At 45.5% G+C, this 23,230-nt stretch overlaps 1 protein-coding gene across 1 annotated transcript; it reads left to right on the forward strand.

Annotated features, from left to right (window-relative positions):
* The first annotated feature begins 18,991 nt into the window (after positions 1-18,991).
* CCDC71L (coiled-coil domain containing 71 like) lies at positions 18,992-22,188 on the forward strand. The gene has a single exon (XM_073331822.1). It carries the CDS (start codon positions 19,227-19,229, stop codon positions 19,923-19,925), a length of 699 nt encoding a protein of 232 aa, XP_073187923.1. The 5' UTR covers positions 18,992-19,226; the 3' UTR covers positions 19,926-22,188.
* The last annotated feature ends 1,042 nt before the right edge of the window (positions 22,189-23,230 follow it).

Consider the following 23,230-nt stretch of genomic DNA (forward strand, 5'->3'; position numbering starts at 1 on the left):
TTGACAACTGCGTGCAGATGTGTAGCCTGATCTCAAAAAAGATATACTGGAATTGGAAAAGGTTTAGAAAAGGGCAACAAAAATAATGGCTTCCATATGAGGAGTGATTAATAAGACTACGACTTTTCAGCTTGGAAAAGAGACGACTAAGAGGGATATGATAGAGATCTCTAAAATCATGACTGGTATGGAGAAAGGAAATAAGGCAGTGTTATTTACTCCTCATAACACAAGAACTAAGGATCAGCAAATGAAATTCATAGAATCATAGAATAACAGAGTTGGAAGGGACCTCTGGAGGCCATCTAGTCCAACCCCCTGCCCAGAGCAGGACCAATCCCAACTAAATCATCCCAGCCAGGGCTTTGTCAAGCCTGACCTTAAAAACGTCTAAGGAAGGGGATTCCACCACCTCCCTAGGTAACGCATTCCAGTGTTTCACCACCCTCCTAATGAAAAAGTTTTTCCTAATATCCAGCCTAAACCTCCCCCACTGCAACTTGAGACCATTACTCCTTGTCCTGTCATCTGCTATCACTGAGAATAGTCTAGATCCATCCTCTTTGGATCCACCTTTCAGGTAGTTAAAAGCAGTTATCAAATCCCCCCTCATTCTTCTCTTCCCATAGACTAAACAATCCCAGTTCCCTCAGCCTCTCCTCATAACTCATGTGTTCCAGTCCCCTAATCATTTTTGTTGCCTTTCGCTGGACTCTCTCCAATTTCTCCACATCCTTCTTGTAGTGTGGGGCCCAAAACTGGACACAGTACTCCAGATGAGGCCTCACTTGTCGAATAGAGGGGAACGATCACGTCCCTCGATCTGCTGGCAATGCCCCTACTTATACACCCCAAAATGCCATTGGCCTTCTTGGCAACAAGGGTACACTGTTGACTCATATCCAGCTTCTCGTCCACTGTCACCCCTAGGTCCTTCTCTGCAGAACTGCTGCCTAGCCATTCGGTCCCTAATCTGAAGCGGTGCATTGGATTCTTCTGTCCTAAGTGGAGGACTCTGCACTTGTCTTTGTTGAACCTCATCAGATTTCTTTTGGCCCAATCCTCCAATTTGTCTAGGTCCCTCTGTATCCTATCCCTACCCTCCAGCATATCTACCTCTCCTCCCAGTTTAGTGTCATCCGCAAACTTGCTGGGGGTGCAATCCACACCATCCTCCAGATCATTAATGAAGATATTGAACAAAACCGGCCCCAGGACCGACCCTTGGGGCACTCCGCTAGATACCGGCTGCCAACTAGACATGGAGCCATTGATCACTACCCTTTGAGCCCAACAATCTAGCCAAGTTTCTACCCACCTTGTAGTGCATCCATCCAGTCCATACTTCTTTAACTTGCTGACGTTAATTAATATTTTATTAATAAATTAATAGGCTGCAGATTTAAAACAAACAAAAGGAAGTATTTTTCACACAACGCACAGTCAATCTGTGGAACTCCTTGCCAGAGGATGTTGTGAAGGCCAAGACTAGAACAGGGTTCTAAAAAGAACTAGATAAGTTCATGTAGGATAGGTCCATCAATGGCTATTAACCAGGATTGACAGGGATGGTGTCCGTAGGCTCTGTTTGGCAGAAGCTGGGAATGGGCGAAAAGGGATAGATCACTTGATGATTACCTGTTCTGTTCATTCCCTCTGGGGCATCTGGCATTGGCCACTGTTTTGGAGACAGGATACTGGGCTAAATGGACCTTTGGTCTGACCCAGTATGGCCGTTCTTATGTTCATTAATTCATAAAGTGAATATAAATGATAAGAGTCACATGATGTGGACTTGAAACACATTTAATTTCATACACTGTGTGCAGTGTTTCAGAATATACAGGACTCCTGATGGTCGAAATGACAGACTGGACTTCTACATAGGGTGCTTCCGCAGACATGCACAGGCTGAAATTGTGAACAAACAGCATCCCTTGCTCCATAGCTTCAGCTGTACAGAATGCAATGCCATCCACAGCCTCAGAAACAACTCTGACATTATAATCAGAGGAGCTGACAAAGGAGGTGATGTAGTCCTCATGAACAGGTTGGATTATGAACAGGAGGTTGCCAGGCAACTCTCCAACACCACATTCTACAGGCCACTATCCTCTGATCTCACTGAGGAGTACTAAAAGAAACTACACCAGCTGCTCAAGAAACTCCCTGCTACAGCACGGGAACAAATCCACATGGACACACCCCCAGAGCCCCGATCAGGGGTATTCTATCTGCTACCCAAGATCCATAAACCTGGGAACCCTGGAAGCCCCATTATCTCAGGCATCGGCACTTTTACAGCAGGATTATCTGTTTATTTGGACTCTCTCCTCAGACCCTACACTACCAGCACTCCTAGCTATCTTCGAGACACCACCAACTTCCAGAGGAAACTACAATGTATTGGTGATCTTCCTGAAAACAACATCCTGGCCACCATGGATGTAGAAGCTCTTTACACCAATATTCCACATGAGGATGGACTACAAGCTGTCAGGAACAGTATCCCTGATGAGGCCATGGCACACCTGGTGGCTGAGCTTTGTGACTTTGTCGTCACCCACAACCATTTCAGATTTGGGGACAACTTATACCTTCAAGTCAGTGGCACTGCTATGGCCCCACAGTATACCAACATTTTTATGGCTGACTTAGAACAATGCATCCTCAGCTCTCGTCCCTTAGCGCCCCTCCTCTACTTGTGCTACATTGATGACATCTTCATCATATGGACCCACGGGAAGGAGGCCCTTGAAGAATTCCACCTGGATTTCAACAATTTCCATCCCACTATCAACCTCAGCCTGGACCAGTCCACACAAGAAATCCACTTCCTGGACATTACAGTGCAAATAAGTGCTGGTCACATAAACACCACCCTATACCGGAAACCAACTGACCGCTATACTTACCTACATGCCTCCAGCTTCCATCTAGGACACATCACATGATCCATTGTCTACAGCCAAGCCCTAAGATGCAACCGAGTTTGCTCCAATCCCTCAGAGAGAGACAAAGACCTACAAGATCTCTATCAAGCGTTCTTACAACTACAATACCCACCTGGGGAAGTGAGGAAACAGACTGACTGAGTGAGATGGGTACCCAGAAATCACCTACTACAGGACAGGCCCAACAAGGAAAATAACAGAACACCACTGGCCATCATGTACAGCCCCCAGCTAAAACCTCTTCAGCACGTTATCAGCACGATTTACAACCTATCCTGGAAAATGATCCCTCACTCTCACAGACCTTGGGAGGCAGGCCAGTCCTTGCTTACAGAGAGCCCCCCAACCTGAAGCAAATACTGACCAGCTACTACACACCACACCACAGAAACGCTAACCCAGGAACCAATCCCTGTAGCAAACCTCGTTGCCTGCTCTGTCCCCATATCTACTCTAGTGACACCATCAGAGGACCCAACCACATCAGCCACACCATCATATGCCATCATGTGCCAGCAATGCCCCTCTGCCGTGTGCATTGGCCAAACCGGACAGTCCCTACGTAAAAGAATAAATGGACACAAATCAGACATCAGGAATAGTAACATAGAAAAGCCAGGAGGAGAACGCTTCAATCTTTCTGGACATTCTATAACAGATTTAAAAGTAGCTATACTTGAACAAAAAAACTTCAGAAACAGACTTCAAAGAGAAACAGCAGAACTAAAAATTCATTTGCAAATTTAACACCGTTAATTTGGGCCTGAATAGGGACTGGGAGTGGCTGGCTCATTACAAAAGCAGCTTTGCCTCTCCTGGAATTGACATCTCCTTATCTATTATTGAGCGTGGACTACATCCACACTGATTGAACTGGCCCTGTCAACACTGGTTCTCCACTTGTGAGGTAACTCCCTTCTCTTCATGTGTCAGTATAATAATGCCTGCATCTATAATTTTCACTCCATGCAAATGATGAAGTGGGTTCTAGCCCACAAAAGCTTATGCCCAAATAAATCTGTTAGTCTTTAAGGTGCCACTGGACTCCTTGTAGTATATAAATGTAAACTCAAACACCGATGGATAGAAAATTGTGTCACAGTTCAGGGCAATTGCACAGGTATTTCCCCTCAGTGGTCCAACAAGGGCACCCACACCCACTTTCAGGTTATCAGCTCCCCAGCTATTGCCTTTCTTGGGTGGACACCTGGGTCTCACTCCCTTCTAACTGACATATTTCCAGGCTGCACAGTTTGCTCTCTTCACTGTGTTATTCCCAGCAGAGATAGGCTGCCCAGCACACCTGCTTGCTTTCTCTTCAAAGACTGATAACAGAGTAATTTCCAACTGTTATAACTTACCAGACAGTTGTATTTTATTCCTAAGGTAAAGCACTACAGAAAAAACATTAAAGACAGTAAAAGAACATATACACATGCTAATAAGGCCAGGTCTACGCTGTAAACGTACATCAGTATAACTACGTCGCTCAGGGGTGTGAGAAATCCACACTCCTGAACGACGCAAGTTATACTGACCTAACCACCAGTGCAGCTGTGCCGCTGCAGTGTTTTAAGTGTAGACCTGCCTAAGCTTACCAGGCATCACCCCAACTCTAACATGGGCTCTGGCAGGAGCAGTCCTTTGACGCTTCACCCAGGAGATTTCCTTTGTGGTCACAAGTTCATCACAGCTTCAAATCAGAACAAGCATACTCAGATCATATTTAGTCCACCCTTTATACAGTTCAGGGGTCTTTGATCAGAAGTTTCCAAAAGCAAGGAATTAGTATACAATGGGTCTCTTGCTTCAGGGCATAGCTTAAAAATATTGACTTCAGAGAAGAATTCGCATTCTCCTCACCCCCACATACTTCCTAGGAAATCCACTTCACAGGTATTGTTCCAAAAAGCCCTTTGAAGTTCCTAATACCTTCCAGAGATTACATTAATCTTGTCTACCTGCTAAAGAAGTTCCATACAACCACACAGAAGTACATAAACCTTTGCATTTTTAATACAAAGATGCTTAATGTAACAACTCCAAAGAAGTTAAACTTAATTAAATAAAGTTTAACTTAATTCAATGAGGTTTGTCCAGGATGTCACAAATATCACAACTAAAAATTGTGCAGTATGAAGCCTGAGAAAGACCTAGGAAGAGTGTTAGTAGACAAGTAACCCCCCAAATCATGCACTGTGTAGTACTCTGGTGGACTGCTGCGCCCATGTAGAGCCGCATTGAAGTTGATACAGCTTCATGGCAGCACAAGTCTTTCCACATAGGTCACAATGCAGGCTCAAGACCAAATACACCTTCATACTTGAATAAAGAGGTCATGATTATCTACTGCAGATTTTCATAAACAGACTAAATCAGGAGAGAGTGGAAACAATCTAATGCCTGATTATGCAGTAGAAAAGGGCCAAGTTCTACAGTCCTTATTCAGACTTGACTCACTCAAATCTCCCGTAGACTTCAACATTTAAGTGAGTAAGGACTCAAGCTATACAGGCACATAAAGAGCAGTCCTGCAAAATTCAGGTTGTTAGACTGGTTGACCTAAATAAAAGGGTTTTTGAACCATTCTCAACAACCTCTGTTCTATACTATCTTTAGAAGTGGAGGTTTCCACAGAGAATGAAATGTGTGGAAAATGTTGACTAAATCTGCTGGGATTTCCTTCCCAAATCTTTAGTATTTTGTTCTGTGTTTATGGAATTCAAGGTGATAATTAGTAGTCTATTTGGTCTTACATTTATATTTTAGTATCATTTGTCATTGCAGGCTATAGTAATTTAGGAATATTTATTAGCTTATTAAAATGAATAGCTTTTTCTGCCCTAGGACTACAGGTTATAGTAAATCCCAAAATGAGAACATAGAAAACTCATAAAAGCTGTACCACATGAACACAATCCTTTTTAGTTTAACGTTGCTTTTTACCCTAATTATCTGAATAACGGAAGGAATATTTCATAGATATTTGCACCTTCAAAACTTGCATCTGTGTTCTTACAAAATGTACTGTCAAGTGAAAGAACACTACATTGGCACATTCATCAGCAATGGAGATCGAGAACATAACAATGATGCTAAGTGTGATGGTTCTCGGGGTACCTAGGACTGTGAATCTCCTTCTTACCACCTGCTTCCACCAGGGAGTCTTGTCGGCAGTGGCTGGGTGTTAGCTCCATAATGACACCAGCCTTTCAGCCACTCAAGCATTCTCCTCTGGGTTATACCAGTTCTGTCTTTGCATTGCAGGTTAACAATAGGTCCACCCCAGTCCTGGAGTCCCTTTGAAGCATTCCCCTGTGATACCCAGTCCCCTTTCCTTCCCCCCCCCCCGACTACTCTCAGAAATCCCAGGTCCTCTGCCACCAAAGGAGCAGTGTAACCCAGTTTCACCTTGAACCACTTCTCCTGTATAACACAGTTTGTAATGAAACAAAAGAAGGTTTATTTAAGAAAGAATAGAGATTCCACTAGAAACAAGAGAGAGTGATGGAAACAAATGGTTACACTACAAATTGTGAACTGGGGCTTGCACTTCTTCATAGTTACTTTTCTTATTAAACAAGTAGGTGTCCCCGCAAAGTGCAGTCTGCTGCAGAGCGGGCTGGCTTCCCAGGAACCAGGGGCAATGGATTCTTCCTAAAAGTGGGGGGTGGGGGAGCATGAGGCCCCACCCTCTCTGTGGCCCCGCCCCATCTCGCCTTTTTCCTCCTAGGTCCCGCCCCCCTGGCCAAGACGGAAGCCAGAGCCTGGCTGTGGGGCCCAGGTCCATCCACCTGCTTGGGGTGTGGGGGCCTGAGAGCAGCCCCCGGCCTGTGTTCCCATCCTGCAAGCCTCCGCCCAGGGCAGGTGGAGGGTCTGCAGCCCTCCACAGCTGCCTGTGCAGCTCTTACCCTGACCTGGCTCCAGCTTCCAGCCTGGCCTGGGGGTGGGGCTACAGAAGCCAAAAAGCCGCAGACGGGCAGCTGTGGGGAACCATGAACCCTCCATCTATCCTGGGTAGGATGCCCGGGGAGTGGGGACATGGGCCTGGGGCTGCTCTAGTCCCCCACGCCCACCCCGACAGCTGGAGGGTCTGTGGCTCCCCACAGCTGCCCGGGCTCCCTGGACTGCTCTTATCTGGGCTGACCTCCAGCATCCTGCCTGGACAGGGGATGGGGCTTTGCAGGGGAGAAGATAGGCAGGGGCTGGGCCCGTGGCAAAAAGTGGGAGGCCATGGCCCCTTGGCTCTCTTTGTTCCGGTGCCCCTCCCAGGAACCATGATCCAAACTTACATGAAAAATACCCTCGCTCAGCAAAATGTTGGAGTCATTGTGGATAGTTCTCTGAAAACATCCACTCCATAGGCACCAACTCCATGGGTACTCTGGGGCTGGAGCACACACAGAAAAAAAAAATAGTGGGTGCTCAGCACTGATCAGCTAATCTGGGGCGCTGCCAAACAGCTGATAGGTGGCTCTGCTGCCGAACAGCTGTTTGGTGGCTCGGGGAAGGAGTTGGGGGAGGGCGGAGAGCAGCGAGTGGCAGACAGGCGGGGCCCTTGGGGAGGGGATGGAGTGAGGGTGTAGCTTCAGGGAGGTGGCATAGTGGGGTTGGGGGCTCAGGGCCGAGTAAAAAAGAAAAGTAAAAGTCGGAGCCTGACTCTGTCACAACACACTTATTCCAGAATACGAGTGCCTTTTGCCGGTTTAGTTTAATCCACTTCCAAAGTCTATACCTACACTAAACTTTTTCTGTGAGGTTTCCCACCATAACTACCAGTGAGGCAATTCCAACAGTGAAGACAATTGGGGAACAGTAGTGTAGACTGGCTCCTGGTGTCTTAACCACCATGTCATCTATCACTGTACAGACCTGTTCTAGATGAAATAGTGGTTAAAGTACTGGCACCTTGTCTGTTCTAGAGCTCCTACCAGTGGAACCATCCCAGCGCTAGCAATGGTGGGAAATGCAGGGACAGTCTAGTGTAGGCAAAGCCAAGATAAGTGGTTTAGCAGAAAGTTTAGATGGAGTGAAGGGAGAAAGAGGAGGAACAAGGAAAAATAAAACCAGACTTAGTAAAGAGAAAATTGATTTACAGCCAACATGAGATATTTTTAAATGTGTATCCAATGTGTAAAATGTGTATCCAATACTTTGTCAAGAGATTTTTTTTCCCCCCTTACCAAGAATTCTGTAGCGAAAAGAATGTTCTAATAACTTATTCAAATGATTGAGAGCCAGGAATTCCTGATTTCTAATCCCAGTTCCAATACAGACAATCACTGTAGTTTTAGAATCAAAACAGAAATTAAAAAGACTTACAGAATTAGATCACCAAACCCATCCTTTTTAGGCAAGTCATTAAAATCCAGTGCTTCACTTTACTTCTCTGTAAAATAGTAATATTTACTTACCTAACTCAAAGATGCTGTGAATGATAATTTAATTGAAGTTTGTAAGCAAGTTGGAAGATGAAAAGGAAGAGCTATGTACTTGCTAAGGATTATTACTGTTATGGTACTGAGCTATTGTAAACTACTGAAAGATACTTGGAGTAACATGTATTTCCTTGAGATGGCTATTTTTTTTTTCAGAGGAGATTGGTATGTTGTATGATACTTGCACTAAAGATGCAAAAATTAAGTCTGCATTATGTGCTTTTGTCTACTCTGGAAGCAAAGAAGTAGAGGTACTTAATAAATGTGGATTAACATAAAAGGAGCATAATAATATGTTTTAACCTATACTTATAAAAACTCACTCTACTGCTTTTGCTGAAAATTCCACAGTATTCTACACCAGTAATTTTCTAGGTCATTTGCCAGGTGCATTCCTATTTCAGGTTATGTTTATAGAACCATGGTATAGACAGAATTGACTTATTTCCATTGGCAGTAAGGGGTAATTTCTTACCTGTAACTCTGTGTGACAAAGTCAGGCCAGATGGCTGCAAGAGGGTCTTCATATTGGGTTTTGGGAGGTGAAAGGACTCTCCACCAGCCTATCGGGAAGATCTACTGAGCCTGGGACTCAAATAATTACAGTGGGCAACTGAAAAAACAAGGACGGGCGTGTGGGTCAAAGGGTCAGAAGTAGGGAACCTGAAGGGGACACTGAGCAGAGAACCCCGGACAGCGCCCACTGCTCCTCTAAGGTGTCAAGGGAGCCAGCGGATGCTGCCCAGAGGAACTCTGCCCGGATACATGAGCGGAGAGAGGAACTGAAGTAGGGCCCACAGTCACAAAGAATCCCCTCAGCCAACATCCTCTTCCTGGTGTTACAGATGGCCACTTTGGCCATCGCTAAGAGGAAGTTGACGAAGAGGTCCCGCAACTTTGTGGGGCCACAGACGGGGTGTGCATATATAAGAAGGCGTGGGGAGAAGTGCAGCCAAAAATGTAAAAGGAGGTCCAGGAGGAGCCGGAACAGGGGCTTCAGCCTGGCGCACTCAAGAGAGGTGTGCACCAGGGTCTCCCTCATGCCACAAAAGGGACAGGTATCGGGAACGGAGGTGAACTGTGCCAGGTACACACCCGTGCTCACGGCTCCATGAAAGAGCCGCCAACCGATATCCCCGGCGGGCCATGGAGCCAAGGTGGAGTATAGGCTGGCCCACCAGGATTCCTCACCCTCAACAAATGACATTAGGTCCTGCCATTTAGTGTCAGGGCAGGACAAAAGGGTGAGGAAATGGAGAGTATAGAGCATGAGCATGTACAGATGTGCCCGTGGCACAGTTCTAAAGCGAACCTGCTGCAGGTCATGCAGCCAGCTCGAGGTATATGGATGGGGCAGCCAGGGAGGTTCATGGGACAGGGATCCAGGTCCTCCAGGGCTCAAGGGGGGCATACATGCCCTCCACCACCAGGCCCTTCTCCACTGCCTTCTGGGCGGCAGCCTCCCAAGCCAGGAAGAAAACCACCTTCCCGTACATCTTGGAGGCCACCACCATGGCTGTGGGCCCCACCCACCCTCGTCAATGCCCGCATTAGGTGTCTACATGGGGCGAGGTGGGCACCAGGAGGCAATGGACGCCGTGCTTCCTGTTCAGGGTGGGAAAGGGTCCCCAGCCACCAGGGATGAAACCGGAGGCCGTGGCCAGGATGGATGACGAGGTGGTGGGTGGAGGGACTGCGGCCACCTGGATGTATGCGCTGGGGGTTGAGGGAGGGATGCCTCCAGAGCTGGTGGAAGGGATGGTAAAGGAAGGGGCAGGGGAAGCCATGGCCGATGGCAGGGCTGCATTTCCTGGCCCTTTCTACCAGCTGCGGGGGCTCCCCCAGAATTGGAGGAGACAGAAGGCATGGCAGCAACAGGGTCTGCACTTGTGCCCGCTGCCACCGGTGCCCCAGCAGGGGTGATGGTAGGCGGTTCAGTAGTGGCGGTCGAGAGAGTAGCGGCAGGGATGGATGGGGGAGCAGGCGGGGGTGGAGGGTGGGCAGCAGGGTCAACCCACCCACCATTTCCCCCACCATGCTCAGAGGGGATGGGGATGAGCACCGAAGGGGGGAGAGGAAGGCCAACCACCTCTCCCCGCTAGGCTGCAGGCAGGGGAGGATGATGCCTAGAGAGAGGGTGGTACAGGAGCACCAATCAAGGCAGGGAAGGGATGGCGCAATCACCGACGCGAGATGGGAATGCCGGCTCCTCTGGTTGCACTGGGGAGGGGAAGGACTACAATATATGAGGGGGTGCAGTGAACAGTGTGGCTCAACATAGGAGGGGAAGGGGCACCAGTACGTTGGGAGGGGACATGGGTGCACAGAGCAAGGGGGTTGCTGGATGAGGGTGGGGCTACGGAAGGCAAAGGGGAAAAGGAACGACTGGGAGGAGATGGGCAGGACAGGAAAAACACAGAGGATAACTGCAAGGGCTTGGGTGGGGCAGGCAAACAAAATCTACTAGGGGACCAGGGCAGAACAGGTGCCAAAAAAAGGGGCAGCAAGGAGTGGGAGGGGCAGGGAGCACAGGAAAAGGCGGCAAACTGCTGCAGTGAGGCTGGTGGGCAAAGCAGATGGTGGGAAAGTCCACCAGCCAAAAGCAGCAGAGGAGGGGAGGGGAAAGGCACAGGCACTTGCGCAAAGCTGTTTTTGCTTGCTGCTGCTGCTGCAATCCCAAATGGTGGAGAAAAGGGGTGAGGCAAGTGGCTGAGTCTCGGGGTGAGGAGCAAGTTCAGATGGTAAGTGGGGCTGGTGGAGCGATAGTGGGGGGGATGGACAGACAGGGGAGTGCTCCACACCTCTCCCCCTTCTCCCCACAACAGAAGCAGCTACCACCACCACAGGAGCAAGGATGAAAAAAAGTCTCAGTCCAGCCACAAATCCCCACCACAATGTCCTGCAGAGTTCCTGTGTGCTTCGCCAGCAGCAAAAGTCCTCCTCTTCCTCAAGGCAGCAGAAACAGCAGCAACCAACAGTCAGTCAGGCAGCCAAGAGGCACCCCACAGGTGGTAGCAAAGGCAGGGTCTCTCACTCCCCCTCTGGGGAGCAAGCCAGCAGGACCCCAAGGAGCAGCAGCAACCAGGAAAACCACCAGCCAGCAAGGTAGCAGACAGGGTCTGGCCCAGACAAAAATTGAGACAAGTGCTCTGGGCCTAGCAGCAGCAGCTCCACACCAGCATAAGGGTCTAGGAAGGCTGATATAGTAGCCCTAGAACGTTAAAGGCCCTTTTCCCCGACAAGCTGAGAAGGGGTTACCTCAGGTCAGTTAGGGACACCTGAGACACCTGATCCTAATTAAGGGTTGCCTGAGGCCTTTTTTATGAGACTGTTTCCTTTTTGTTTGGTGGAGGATCATCCTGTAGGCTGATCCTCAGGCCTACCCTGAAAGTATGACCAAGGGAATACAGAAGGGGAAGGCAAACCCTGCCCTGTGTGGGGCTGATTACCTCAGGCCTGCCATCACCAGAGAGGGAAGCGCTAAGTCTAGTGAGATGAAGGAGGTGCCTTTCCACATCTGCTTCTAGTATCATATCATTTGATTGTATTTCTACCTATGGGTTAGACAGGTTAGAACTCCTCTAGCTCAAAGATTTTTTTAGCTTTTGAGGCACAGGCAGATCAAACTGGTTGTTATGTCAATTTGCGTCAGTGCCCTCCAGCACATTCCATTTCACATCTTTTGATGAGCGGGAAGCAAAAAATCCCCAAATTCTTAGTGTAGTCAATGCCCAAAGATTATTTATGAGAGAATGGGACCATCAAAAAAAAGTAGGGCTGTTGATTAATCACAGTTAACTCACGTGATTAACTCAAAAAAATTAATTGTGATTAAAAAAATTTATTGCAATTTATTGTACTGTTAAACAATAGAATACCAATTGAAATTTATTAAATTTTTTGGATAATTTTCTACATTTTCAAATATATTGATTTCAATTAGATCACAGAATACAAAGTGTACAGTGCTCACTGTATATTATTGTTCCTGATTACAAGTATTTGCACTGTAAAAATGATAAACAAAAGATGTAGTATTTTTCAATTCACCTCATACAAGTATTGTAGTGCAATCTCTTTATCGTGAAAGTGTAACTTACAAATGTAGATTTATTTATTTTTTTGTTACATAACTACACTCAAAAACAAAACAATGTAAAACTTTAGAGCCTACAAGTCCACTCAGTCCTACTCCTTGTTCAGCCAATCGCTAAGACAAACAAGTTGTTTACATTTACGGGAGATACTGCTGCCTGGTTCTTATTTACACCTGAAATTGAGAACAGGCATTTGCATGGCACTTTTGTAGCCAAAAAGAAAAGGAGTGCTAGTGGCACCTTAGAGACTAACAAATTTATTTGAGCATAAGCTTTCGTGAGGTACAGCTCACTTCATCGGATGCATTCAGTGGAAAATACTTTTGTAGCCGGTATTGCAAGGTATTTATGTGCCAGATATACTAAACATTCATACACCCCTTCATGTTTCGGTGACTATTACAGAGGACATGCTTCCATGCTGATGATGCTCGTTTAAAAAGAAAACACATTAATTAAATTTGTGACTGAACTCCTTGGGGGAGAATTATATGTCTCCTCTTCTGTTTTACTGCATTCTGCCATATATTTCATGTTATAACAGTCTCGGATGATGATCCAGCACATGTTCGTTTTAAGAACACTTTCATAGAGGTTTTGACAAAACGCAAAGAAAGTACCAATGTGAGATTTCTAAAGATAGCTACAGCACTTAACCCAAGGTTTAAGAATCTGAAATGCCGTCCAAAATCTGAGAGGGACGAGGTGTGGAGCATGCTTTCAAAAGTCGTAAAAGAGCAACACTCAGATGCGGAAACTACAGAACCCGAACCACGAAAAAAAATCAACCTTCTGCTGGTGGCATCTGACTCAGAGGATGAAAATGAACATGCATTGTCGGTCCGTTCTGCTTTGGATTGTTATCGAGCAGAACCCATCATCAGCATGGACGCATGTTCTCTGGAATGGTTGTTGAAGTATAAAGAGACATATGAATCTTTACCGCATCTGGCATCTGGCGACACCAGCTACAACAGTGCCACAAGAACACCTGTTCTCCCTTTCAGGTGACCTCGTAAACAAGAAGCCGGCAGCATTATCTCCTGCAAATGTAAATAAATTTGTTTGTCTTAGCAATTGGCTGAACAAGAAGTAGGACTGAGTGGACTTGTAGGCGCTAAAGTTATACATTGTTTTATTTTTGAATGCAGGTTTTTTTGTACATAATTCTACATTTGTAAATTCAACTTTCATGGTAAAGAGATTACAGTAGCTGTATTAGGTGAATTGAAAAGTACTATTTCTTTTGTTTTTTTGACATTATATTTATTTTTATTACAAATATTTGCAAAGTGAGCACTGTACACTTTGTATTCTGTGTTTGTAATTGAAATCAATATATTTGAAAATATAGAAAATATCCCAAAATATTTAAATTAATGGTATGCTATTATTGTTTAACAGCACAATTAATTGTGATTAATTTTTTTAATCACTTGAGAGCCCTAGAAAAAAGTCATTGAAAATTTTATCTCCTTAATGAATGGTGGAAGGAGGCGGAGAGTAGGAATACACGCAAATACAATGGGCACAACTTGCAGCTTCGAGGAAGGGTTAACCACCTTTGTGCCCATGACAGATAATCCAGCAAGGTTTATCCAGAATATTGTCATAAATATTGTCATAAACCTTATTAAACTAAGTCTAATACTTTTAGGGTCCATTGTATTAAAATGCAATAGTTTGTGTTATTGTAAGATTGTATGTAACTGCTTTTAGGAGGCGGGTGTATGCTAATGTAATTCCTCCTGTTATCAGTTCTTTGAAGCTTCCCTGCGGGGAAGGGACTCATTGTCTGTCTGATTACCTATTCATGCTGTCTTCAAAGGTTCTAATTGGATTCTCTAGAGACCAGCAGACAAAGAAAGGACACTCCATAAATAACCTGGTGGTGAACTGACTCAGGGCTTTGGTTCAGTTCCAACAAAGGAACAGGACCTCCTGTCCATGGAAGGCCCCAATCCTTAGGGAAGGGTTGGAAGAACTACACTAACCAGAGCCCTGGTGGAGATGGCAAGGGAGGGTAAGCTTCTTAGTATGCACGTAGGTTCTTTATTGTTTTTAATATGTTTTCTCTGTAGTGCTTAAGAATAAAATATGCTTGCTTATAAAGAACTGTGTGATAACTTATAAATAAATAATTACATTATTATCAGTCTCTGAAGACGAAACAAGTTGGCCTGTTTAGGCTGACCGTTGTTTGCTGGGGATAACACAGTGAAGACAGGGAAATACTCTGGTCAGGAAGGAGAGAGATAATGGGTCTCCACCCAAGAAAGGCAATGGCTAGGAAGTCACAAGCCTGAGGATCAGTACCCTTGCTGAACCATTAAGGGAAAATAAGGTTCAATTGCCCTGATCTGTGACAGCACCCTCCTGATACTGGGCTGTTGTGGTTACTGGAGAGATCTCTGTTCTAATTTAGACAACCATGGGGCCTGTCAAATTTCAGGCAGGCTGCCCTATGGGTTGCAGCATTCCCTGAAATTTCGGCAGTGCTATGGTCCCATCCCCAGTACACCCCTTGCATCCTCAGCCTTGGCCATATGCCAGGGCTTGCAAAGGGGTCCTCAGGAGACTGGTTTACAGCAGTCTCTGCAGTTCCTGAGCTGAGGGGACTCATGGTAGATTATGAGGTTTTTAGGGCCCCTTTACAGTGCTCCAGCCCTTTCATGCAATGTAAAAGGAAGAGTATAGTAGGCAAGGATCTCATCCGATATCTTCAGAGAAGCAAATAAAGAGGTAGAACCGTCAAAGATATTCCAAATCTCACTTAGCTGTAGGAAGACTTGTTCATTTTCGGATTAGTTTTTAAGGTAGTTTTTCCAAGGTCAGGTCTACACTTAAAACTTTTAACAGTATAGTAACATCAGTTAGGGGTGTAACTTTTTTTTTAAAAAACATTTATGTCAGCAAAAGCCCTAGTGTAGACACAGTTATATCTGCAAAAATGTGCTTTCTGGTATAGCTTATTTTGTTTGGGGAACTAGTGTAAAATATGCTGCCAAAACACTTTTACACCAGTAAAAAGTTCAGCTACACAAGGAGACTATAGCTAAACTGGCACACAATTTCTAGTGTGTGGACTAAGCCAAAATGTCTCCTTATGAAGAATTTTTTCCTTGTGTATTTCAGTGAGTCATTTAAGCCTCAGATTTTTAAAAAATCTCAAAAATGTAAATAGTCCCCACACAGATTAAGGATTCCTGGAGACATTGGATACAGAGGGGGACTCCTTGCTTTTATTCAAAGACTCTTCAGTTTATATCTAGTCTATTTTATTAGGATCGATCTCTAAGTTATTGAAAGTCACAGGCTGAGAAAGACGTAATTTGTTGATATCTGAGAAAATTGTATTGCAGTGCTGGAAAGCATTATGAGTACCACACAGTGAGGAATGGTGCTGTGAACCAGGTTAAAATGGTGGCTCACAAAAAAAATCAACAAACTGGAGGACACGGTCATTATTTTTGGACTTCATAACCAATGTGCTATCCTAGGATACAAAATTAATTATGTAAATATTGTGAATACATCAATATCTTCCAACACATCAGTGAACTGAATAAATGATTTACAGCATTGCAATAACTTTTTCTTGGTAATCAAAAAGCCTATAGGATCTAGGGATTTCAGTAGATAGTATTATATAAACACGAGCATAATTTTAATCTAGTATTATGTGAATTTTGTCCACTTCTTTGTTCTTTTCACCTGGGTTCTCCTTTTGAGTCTTTTGTTCTTTCTCTGGGGATCCTGTCCCCCTTATAGTTGCTACACAAATCCTTCTTTTTAAATACACACAAGAAAATTTATTTTGCTGCATCTTGAAAACCCTGTAAAGGGACTCTGAATGCAACCTGAAAAGTGAGGGAAGCATGAACATTTGACATACAGGTTGGAAATTCTGATTATGTTATTATTTTGGAGTGAGCTGAAGCCAGGTGGTATTGTGAGGCGTTCAGTGAAGGAAGTATCTTGTGAGATAGGAGTTGCAAATGGGGGGTGCAGTTACTTTTTAGGGCTTTGGCTGAGGGGTGGGGTGGGATGGAAGGGCTACTGTGATAACCAGGTAATTTTTTGTTGTTGGTCGTGCTAGATGATTATTGGGTGAGACCTTTCCTTCTGCCTCTATAACACCAAATGTAATTGGGAAGAATTGCTGTGAACCAGGAAAAGCCCCATCGCTGCCCTTTTGCTCCCTCTACCTCATCTTCCAAGTAGAAATCCAAAAGAGTGCATGGTGCAAACTGCAAATTACAAAATCAAAATAAAAACTTGGGCCATTTTGACAGAATGCTGGGAAGCAACACCTATTGAAGTCCTGGGAAATGGGTGCTGGGAACCAACAACTGAGCCAGCACTCTGGTCACTTAAATACCTTTAATTCCCACAAAGTGGAAATGTTGGGGCCAAATTAATAGATTAGAATGGGCTTGGGGAGGGGGGTACTAATGAGCAAACTGGCCCAGTAACACAGGAGGTATAAGAAGACACAGGAAGGAGGTGCAGGAGAGAGGGGGAAACTGGCAGAGCCGGAACCAGGATGGATCTCTGGGTAGAGAGATCTCTTCCCTCTCTTTTGCACAGAACTGAGGAGAAAATGAAACTGTAACTAAATACAGTCTACGCATTAGTAAGGTGGTGGGAAGAGAGAGTGTAAAGAAAACTGCACTGTGGTGTTTAACAACGGAAAGTCTCTGAGTCTAAGTGTGTAGACAGAGCAGAAGATGGTAGTGGGATGTCCCGCTGTCACAGAAGTGCTATAGTGTGAACATAAGACTGGCCATACTGGGTCAGACCAAAGGTCCATCTAGCCCAATATCCTGTCTTCCCACAGTGACCAATGGCAGGTGCCCCAGAGGGAATGAATAGAACAGGTATCATCAAGTGATCCATTCCCTGTCACCCATTCCAAGCTTCTGGCAAACAGAGGCTAGGGACACCACCCCTGCCCATCCTGGCTAATAGCCATTGATGGGCTTATCCTCCATGAATTTATCTAGTTAGTTTTTGAACCCTATTGTAGTCTTGGCCTTCACAACATCTTCTGGCAAGGAGTTCCACAGGTTGACTGTGAGTTGTGTGAAGAAATACTTCCTTTTGGTTTGTGTTAAATCTGCTGCCTATTAATGAGATGTGATTGCTGAAGTTACAAGCAATTATTATTTCCAATAATTATTTGCCATTAAAAATATCAAGAGCACAGTGACATCCAGCTGTATAATGTTAACAAGGTAAATGATGAAGTACTAAGAATAATAAAAATATTTTAAAATAAATAATTAAAAGGAGTGAAACTATATTTATAGGGGTTTACAAGCAAGGGAGTCCAATTTAGGAAATCAGAATAGCACATAAGACAAATCTGTGAATTACTGTATGAGGCTTTATGCAGACATATAAACAGATAAGGGATTCTTTTAAACACTAAAAATGTATGAATATATATATATATTAGGAGTTATGTGAATAAAATATTTAACTGAATCCTGTCTCCTTTAGCAGTTCAACCATCATTTCCGATAGGGAAAAGCAGCTTTGGCTAGGTACTGTGTGTAAGGTTCCCACTAACTGTTCCTAGAATACTGGACATTCTGGCACTTCCCAAAACAGCATAGGCCTGACCCTGCTTGTGTGACTCCACCCCTGTCTGCATGACCCTGCCCCTGCCATCATGACGAAGTTATGCTGCAAAGGAGACACTATTTTCAAGAGTGAGCTTCTTTTGCCCCCACTGGTGTGATCTCACATGTATGGTGTGTGCCAGTCACGCTGCACAGGGGACACCATTTTCAACAGCAAGTTGCCCCTCCCTCACTGGCATGCACAATGTGTGCGAGGTCATATCACCAGGGTCACCATTTTCAAGAGCCAGCTGCCCTGACCCCACGGACATGAGCTCACATATGTGGTGTGTGCAAAGTCATGCCGCTGAGGGACAACATTTTCAAAAGGGCCCTGCCCTGCCCAGGCATGCAGCGTGTGAGGTTGTGCAGGCAGGAGCAGAGCAGCGTGCGCTTCAAAATGGTGTCCCCTGTTTGATACCACACAGAACTGGATGTGCTTTTGTCCCAGTACAGGACAGGGGACAAACCAGCCAAAAAGCCAGACCCTCCAGTACAAAACTGGATGAGTGGCCTCCCTGAGTGTGCCTGTAGGCCGGGTGTGGAGATTTCCTTTCTGTGCAGAAGGAGCAGGGAGCCCCTCTGTCCCCCACCTTTCCAAACAGCTGCTCACCTCTGCTGTGCTAACATTTACCCCTTCCAAATCTCGGCTCCCACCCTCTCTTTCCCATGCCTCCAGTGCACTCAGTTTGCCCCTGCACACATTCTGCCCACCCCTCCCCCCTCGGCTTTCACAGCCGGCACACTCTCTCGCCTCCTCCCCAAGTAAGGGCAGAGTGAGGGCAGCGAACGGCTTCAGTGGCTGTTACTGAGCACGCGCAGCTTATCCGCGCACGCTCAGTAATAGCCACGCTGGCTCTTGTGCCTGAGGGGAGCGAATGGGGAGGAGCACTCCAGCCGGGCGGTAGGATATTGATCGCTGCTCTCCGCCCTGGGAGGAGGAGAGACAGGCAAAGGAGCGCGTACGGCTGTGGCTGGCTCAGCAGCGGCGGCAGGAGACAGGCGAGCGAGCGGCGTGGTGGGGCCGGCGCTGAGGCCAGCAGCCCTCACTCTGCGGCCGTTGCGCCCTGCAGTCGGAGGCAGGCGGCGCTGGAGCGAGGAGCCGGGAGGATGAAGCAGGAGGGAGCCGGCCGGGGAGCTGCTGCCGGGCTTGGCGCGGCGGCGTGGGGCGAGGAGGGCGAGGCGGAGAAAGTTGTCTACTCCCGGTCGCAGGTGTCCTTCGCCGGCACCAAGGCGCTGGGCGACGCCTTCAAGCTCTTCATGCCCCGCTCCACCGAGTTCATGAGCTCGGACTCGGAGCTGTGGAACTTCCTCTGCAGCCTCAAGCACCAGTTCTCCCCGGTCATCCTGCGCAGCAAGGACGTGTACGGCTACGCCTCCTGCCGGGCCGTGGTGCCCGACCGGCTCCCGGCGCCGGGACACCGGACCCGCCGCGGAGCGGCCAGGAGGCGCCCCCTGGCCGCCGGCGCCAAGCGCGGAGCGCCGGGCCGCGCAAAGAAGGGGAGGAAACGCGCCCCAGCGCTCGCCGGTCCCTCCGGCAGGGAAGCGCAGCGGCCGCGGGAGGAGGACGAGGAGGAGCAGGTCGGCTCGGCCGAGGTGCCCTCGTGTGCTCCCTTTGCGGGCCGGTCCTTAGAGGAGATCTGGAAAGCGGCCACCCCCAGTCTCACCACCTTCCCCACCATCAAGGTGCGGGGCAGCGTCTGGAAGCCGCGGAGCCTGGAGGCGGCGCGGCGCCAGGCGCAGCGGATCCTCCAAGTGGACCTGGCGCCCGTGGTGAGGATCCGCCGCTTCCCCGTAGCCAGATCGTGAGCTGCTGCCCCGCCTGGGAACGGGGACATCTGGGGCGGGGGGGGAGGCTTTTCCCCTGGAAGAAGCGAACAGAGACAAGTGTCAGTCACCTGTTTACATTGCATTTGTCTGGACCGTGTTCTTCTACTGCACTTTATGGCTCAGACTGATGGGAACATTTCCTCCACAGAGCCAGGTTCCTGCCCACCCAAACCCAGATTGAGAACCTGCCTGGCCCCTGTCACCAGCTGCGACTACCACCCTCACCTGGACTGAGAGGCTGTTTCGCTATGTTCCCTAGTAGGGGCCACGGTCCTCACCCATCGTATTTATGCTCCAAACTGAGAAACTATTTGGCAGGCATCTCAAGTAGGGACTAAGGTCTCCTCCCTTCCATTCTCTCCCATGGGACTACCTCACTGATCTGGAAGTCCACCCAAGAAGTTATTTTCCAAAGGAACTTGCTGTCATGCTTGTATAATAAAGCACCATCTGACTTTTGGTTCATTTTTTTTTCTGATTCATTGGATTATGTTATGTTTTTTGTGATGTTGCACTAGTATGTGCTCAGGGTATCTTGAATCCCAAGTGTTCCCAATTTCAACTGACTGAAGCTTTGACCAAGGATGCAAAAAAACAAAACAAAAACAGGTTCAGAACTTATGGCTGTCTCAATGGTGCAAAAGTTTCCTTAGTGATCTATAAACGGATGTTCTGTGTACTGTACTTTTTGTATCTAAAGTCATTTCTAAAGTTTTATAGCTGAATTAAGTACTTGGTTTTTATGGAGCACCGGAAGCCATTGAATCACTCTTATTTTATATACTCTCTACTTTAGTGATACTTATTTGGTCAATGTAAGTGAACTTAATAAAAGTGAAAGAGCAACTAATGCTGTTTCAGTACATTGAAACTAACTGCAAAGGGATGGATAGTTGTTGGATAGTTACATACACCTTTTGTGTAATTCGGTGGAACAAGCAAATAGTTTGATATATTTACTGCTCTAGTAAACAAACCCAAAGTTATTTAAAGTGAAGAATATTTATTTAAAATCTAGTGTAAAAGAGAAATAACTGTGTATCATGATTACAGTCTCATCATTAATGCTAGCAAGTGATTAGTTCAAGTGGCCAAATATCAGAATTCCAGATTATTTAAGTGCCTTTTTTAATAGAGGTAGCAATGCTCTATTGTGGTAGCTAGTGCCTTCTTAGTTAAAATAGCACAGGTTGTCACTTCAGTGTCTAGAGTCCAGTAGTGGATGTTCATATTAACATGTTTCTTCTTCAGGTATTGTTTTTAAAAATCTGTTGCAGCTAAAATATGGTATGCAAGGACTCATTAGAGAGTGTTACAGTTTTATGGCTAAAGGCTTATTTTGACTGAGGCTTTGTATTTTGGCTGGCTTGTCTTGTACAGATGCCCATTTTTAAGGCAAACTACAAAGCCTTTGCTAGATATTTAAAACTGTTTAACATTTTACCCCTCCTTCTGTCAATCTTTTTTGGTGCTTTCACAATACTAAAAACTGAAATAGTCCCAGTGGGGAAGGTAAAGTTGATAACGGTAGGGAGAGGGAAGAAGATCTTTGAAATTCCAAAAGAGGAACAAGTAACTTGCTTTAACTGATCATTTATATCCCTATAGGTCCTGAGAAATAGGACCTGCTTCCTGATTTCCCTGTTCAATTTAATGGTTCTTCAAATTCCTATTCTAACTTCCTTTCCTCAGAAGGCTTATGCTATTGTTCGTTCTTAGCAGAAATGCCAAGAAGCAAATTAGATTTGATTATAGTGACATTTGTCAAATTTTGTTATAATACAGTGCTAATTTTAATTAAAAAGTAGTTCTCTCCCTTTCTTTTAATCTTAATATTTTGGGTTATTTATACCATTGTAGTTCCATTAAATCTAAATGGCAATATCCATATCTTTCTAAAACCAAAATCTTCATCAATCTTGTAGGTGCTGTGCTTTTAAAAATACATAAAATGTGATGACAAGCTGATTGCTGTACCCTACTACCATTTCAGATTTCAAATCTCTAGGAAATCATGAAAGATCAAGGTATATTTATACAAATGCTATCTCAAGCCTACATTTTTCTGAGACATACCTTGGTGTAATTAATATGTTGAAAAACCTTATTGTATGATGAATTGGTAATAAGAATAAATATGCAAATGTACAGAGTATTAAGGGCCAAATTTGGTCTTGACTTAGTTATGACACTGACTTCCCCAAGTTGGACTGTGGATTGATATACCAATAAATAAGAAAATGGGTGAAATACTGGCCCTATTGAAATCAATTATAAACATTCCACTGACTTCAATAGGATCAGAATTTTATCTATTACTATTTTGTGTGTTCAACATAACATCACATATTTAGACTCTCTGGAATGTTTTAAAACACTAGACATAGGTGGAGTTTGAACTGTGACTTTGTGTTTGGCTTTTTAAAATTATTTCTTAGAAATACGCAACACTGATCACTGTAGTTTATGGGGGCGGTTTGCACAGAGTGTGTGTGTCAAATCAGCCTCTGGTTCAAATCCCAGCCTTGTTAATTCAGTTCCTCATTCTGATAAGGTAGCTAGTGGTTTGCAAGTCACCATTCTTACTGTAGTATTTATAATACTACACCGTGCATGAGAAAGAACACAATGTATAAATATAGTTGAGTGCAGGGATGCTGTGGTGTGGCTTGGGATTCTTTTAGGGAAGAGGAAAGGGGTAGAGATTACTGAGTGCTGCAGGTAGGAAGCAAGGGTGTGGGAACATGAGTGCTCAAGTTACCAATCTCAAAACTCTTGTTTCTTCTTCTCCTAAAACTTTTGTTTCATTGAGGCTGTGCCTCATTAGAGTAGGGCAAAGGACTCATTCCTGTCTTTTTCATAGCCATAGTGGAATATCAGCCTCCGGAGATGGCAGTTGCAGCTATTCTAGAAGCCCTTTCTTGTTTTTACAGCTCCATAACAGTCCAGAAAATAGGGAACCCAGCTTCTGCTAGCTCAGTGGTTCTCACACTTTTTTTTACTGGTGACCCCTTTCACATAGCAAGATTCTGAGTGTGATACCCCACCCCCAAATTAAAAACATACAATAGCCTTGTGACCCCTTGAGGGATCCCAACCCCCAGTTTGAGAACCCCTGTTCTAGCTGTAGCTGCATCTCAAGAGAGCAGTGTGAATTTGTCAAGTTGCTCTAACTAGCCCTGGCTCAGTATTGCTATAGGTAACATGGGGGTCTTTGAAAGTATATAAAGAATCATAGAATATCAGGGTTGGAAGGGACCCCTGAAGGTCATCTAGTCCAACCC

This window comes from Lepidochelys kempii, chromosome 1, assembly GCF_965140285.1.
Source record: "Lepidochelys kempii isolate rLepKem1 chromosome 1, rLepKem1.hap1, whole genome shotgun sequence".
Taxonomy (NCBI): domain Eukaryota; kingdom Metazoa; phylum Chordata; order Testudines; family Cheloniidae; genus Lepidochelys; species Lepidochelys kempii.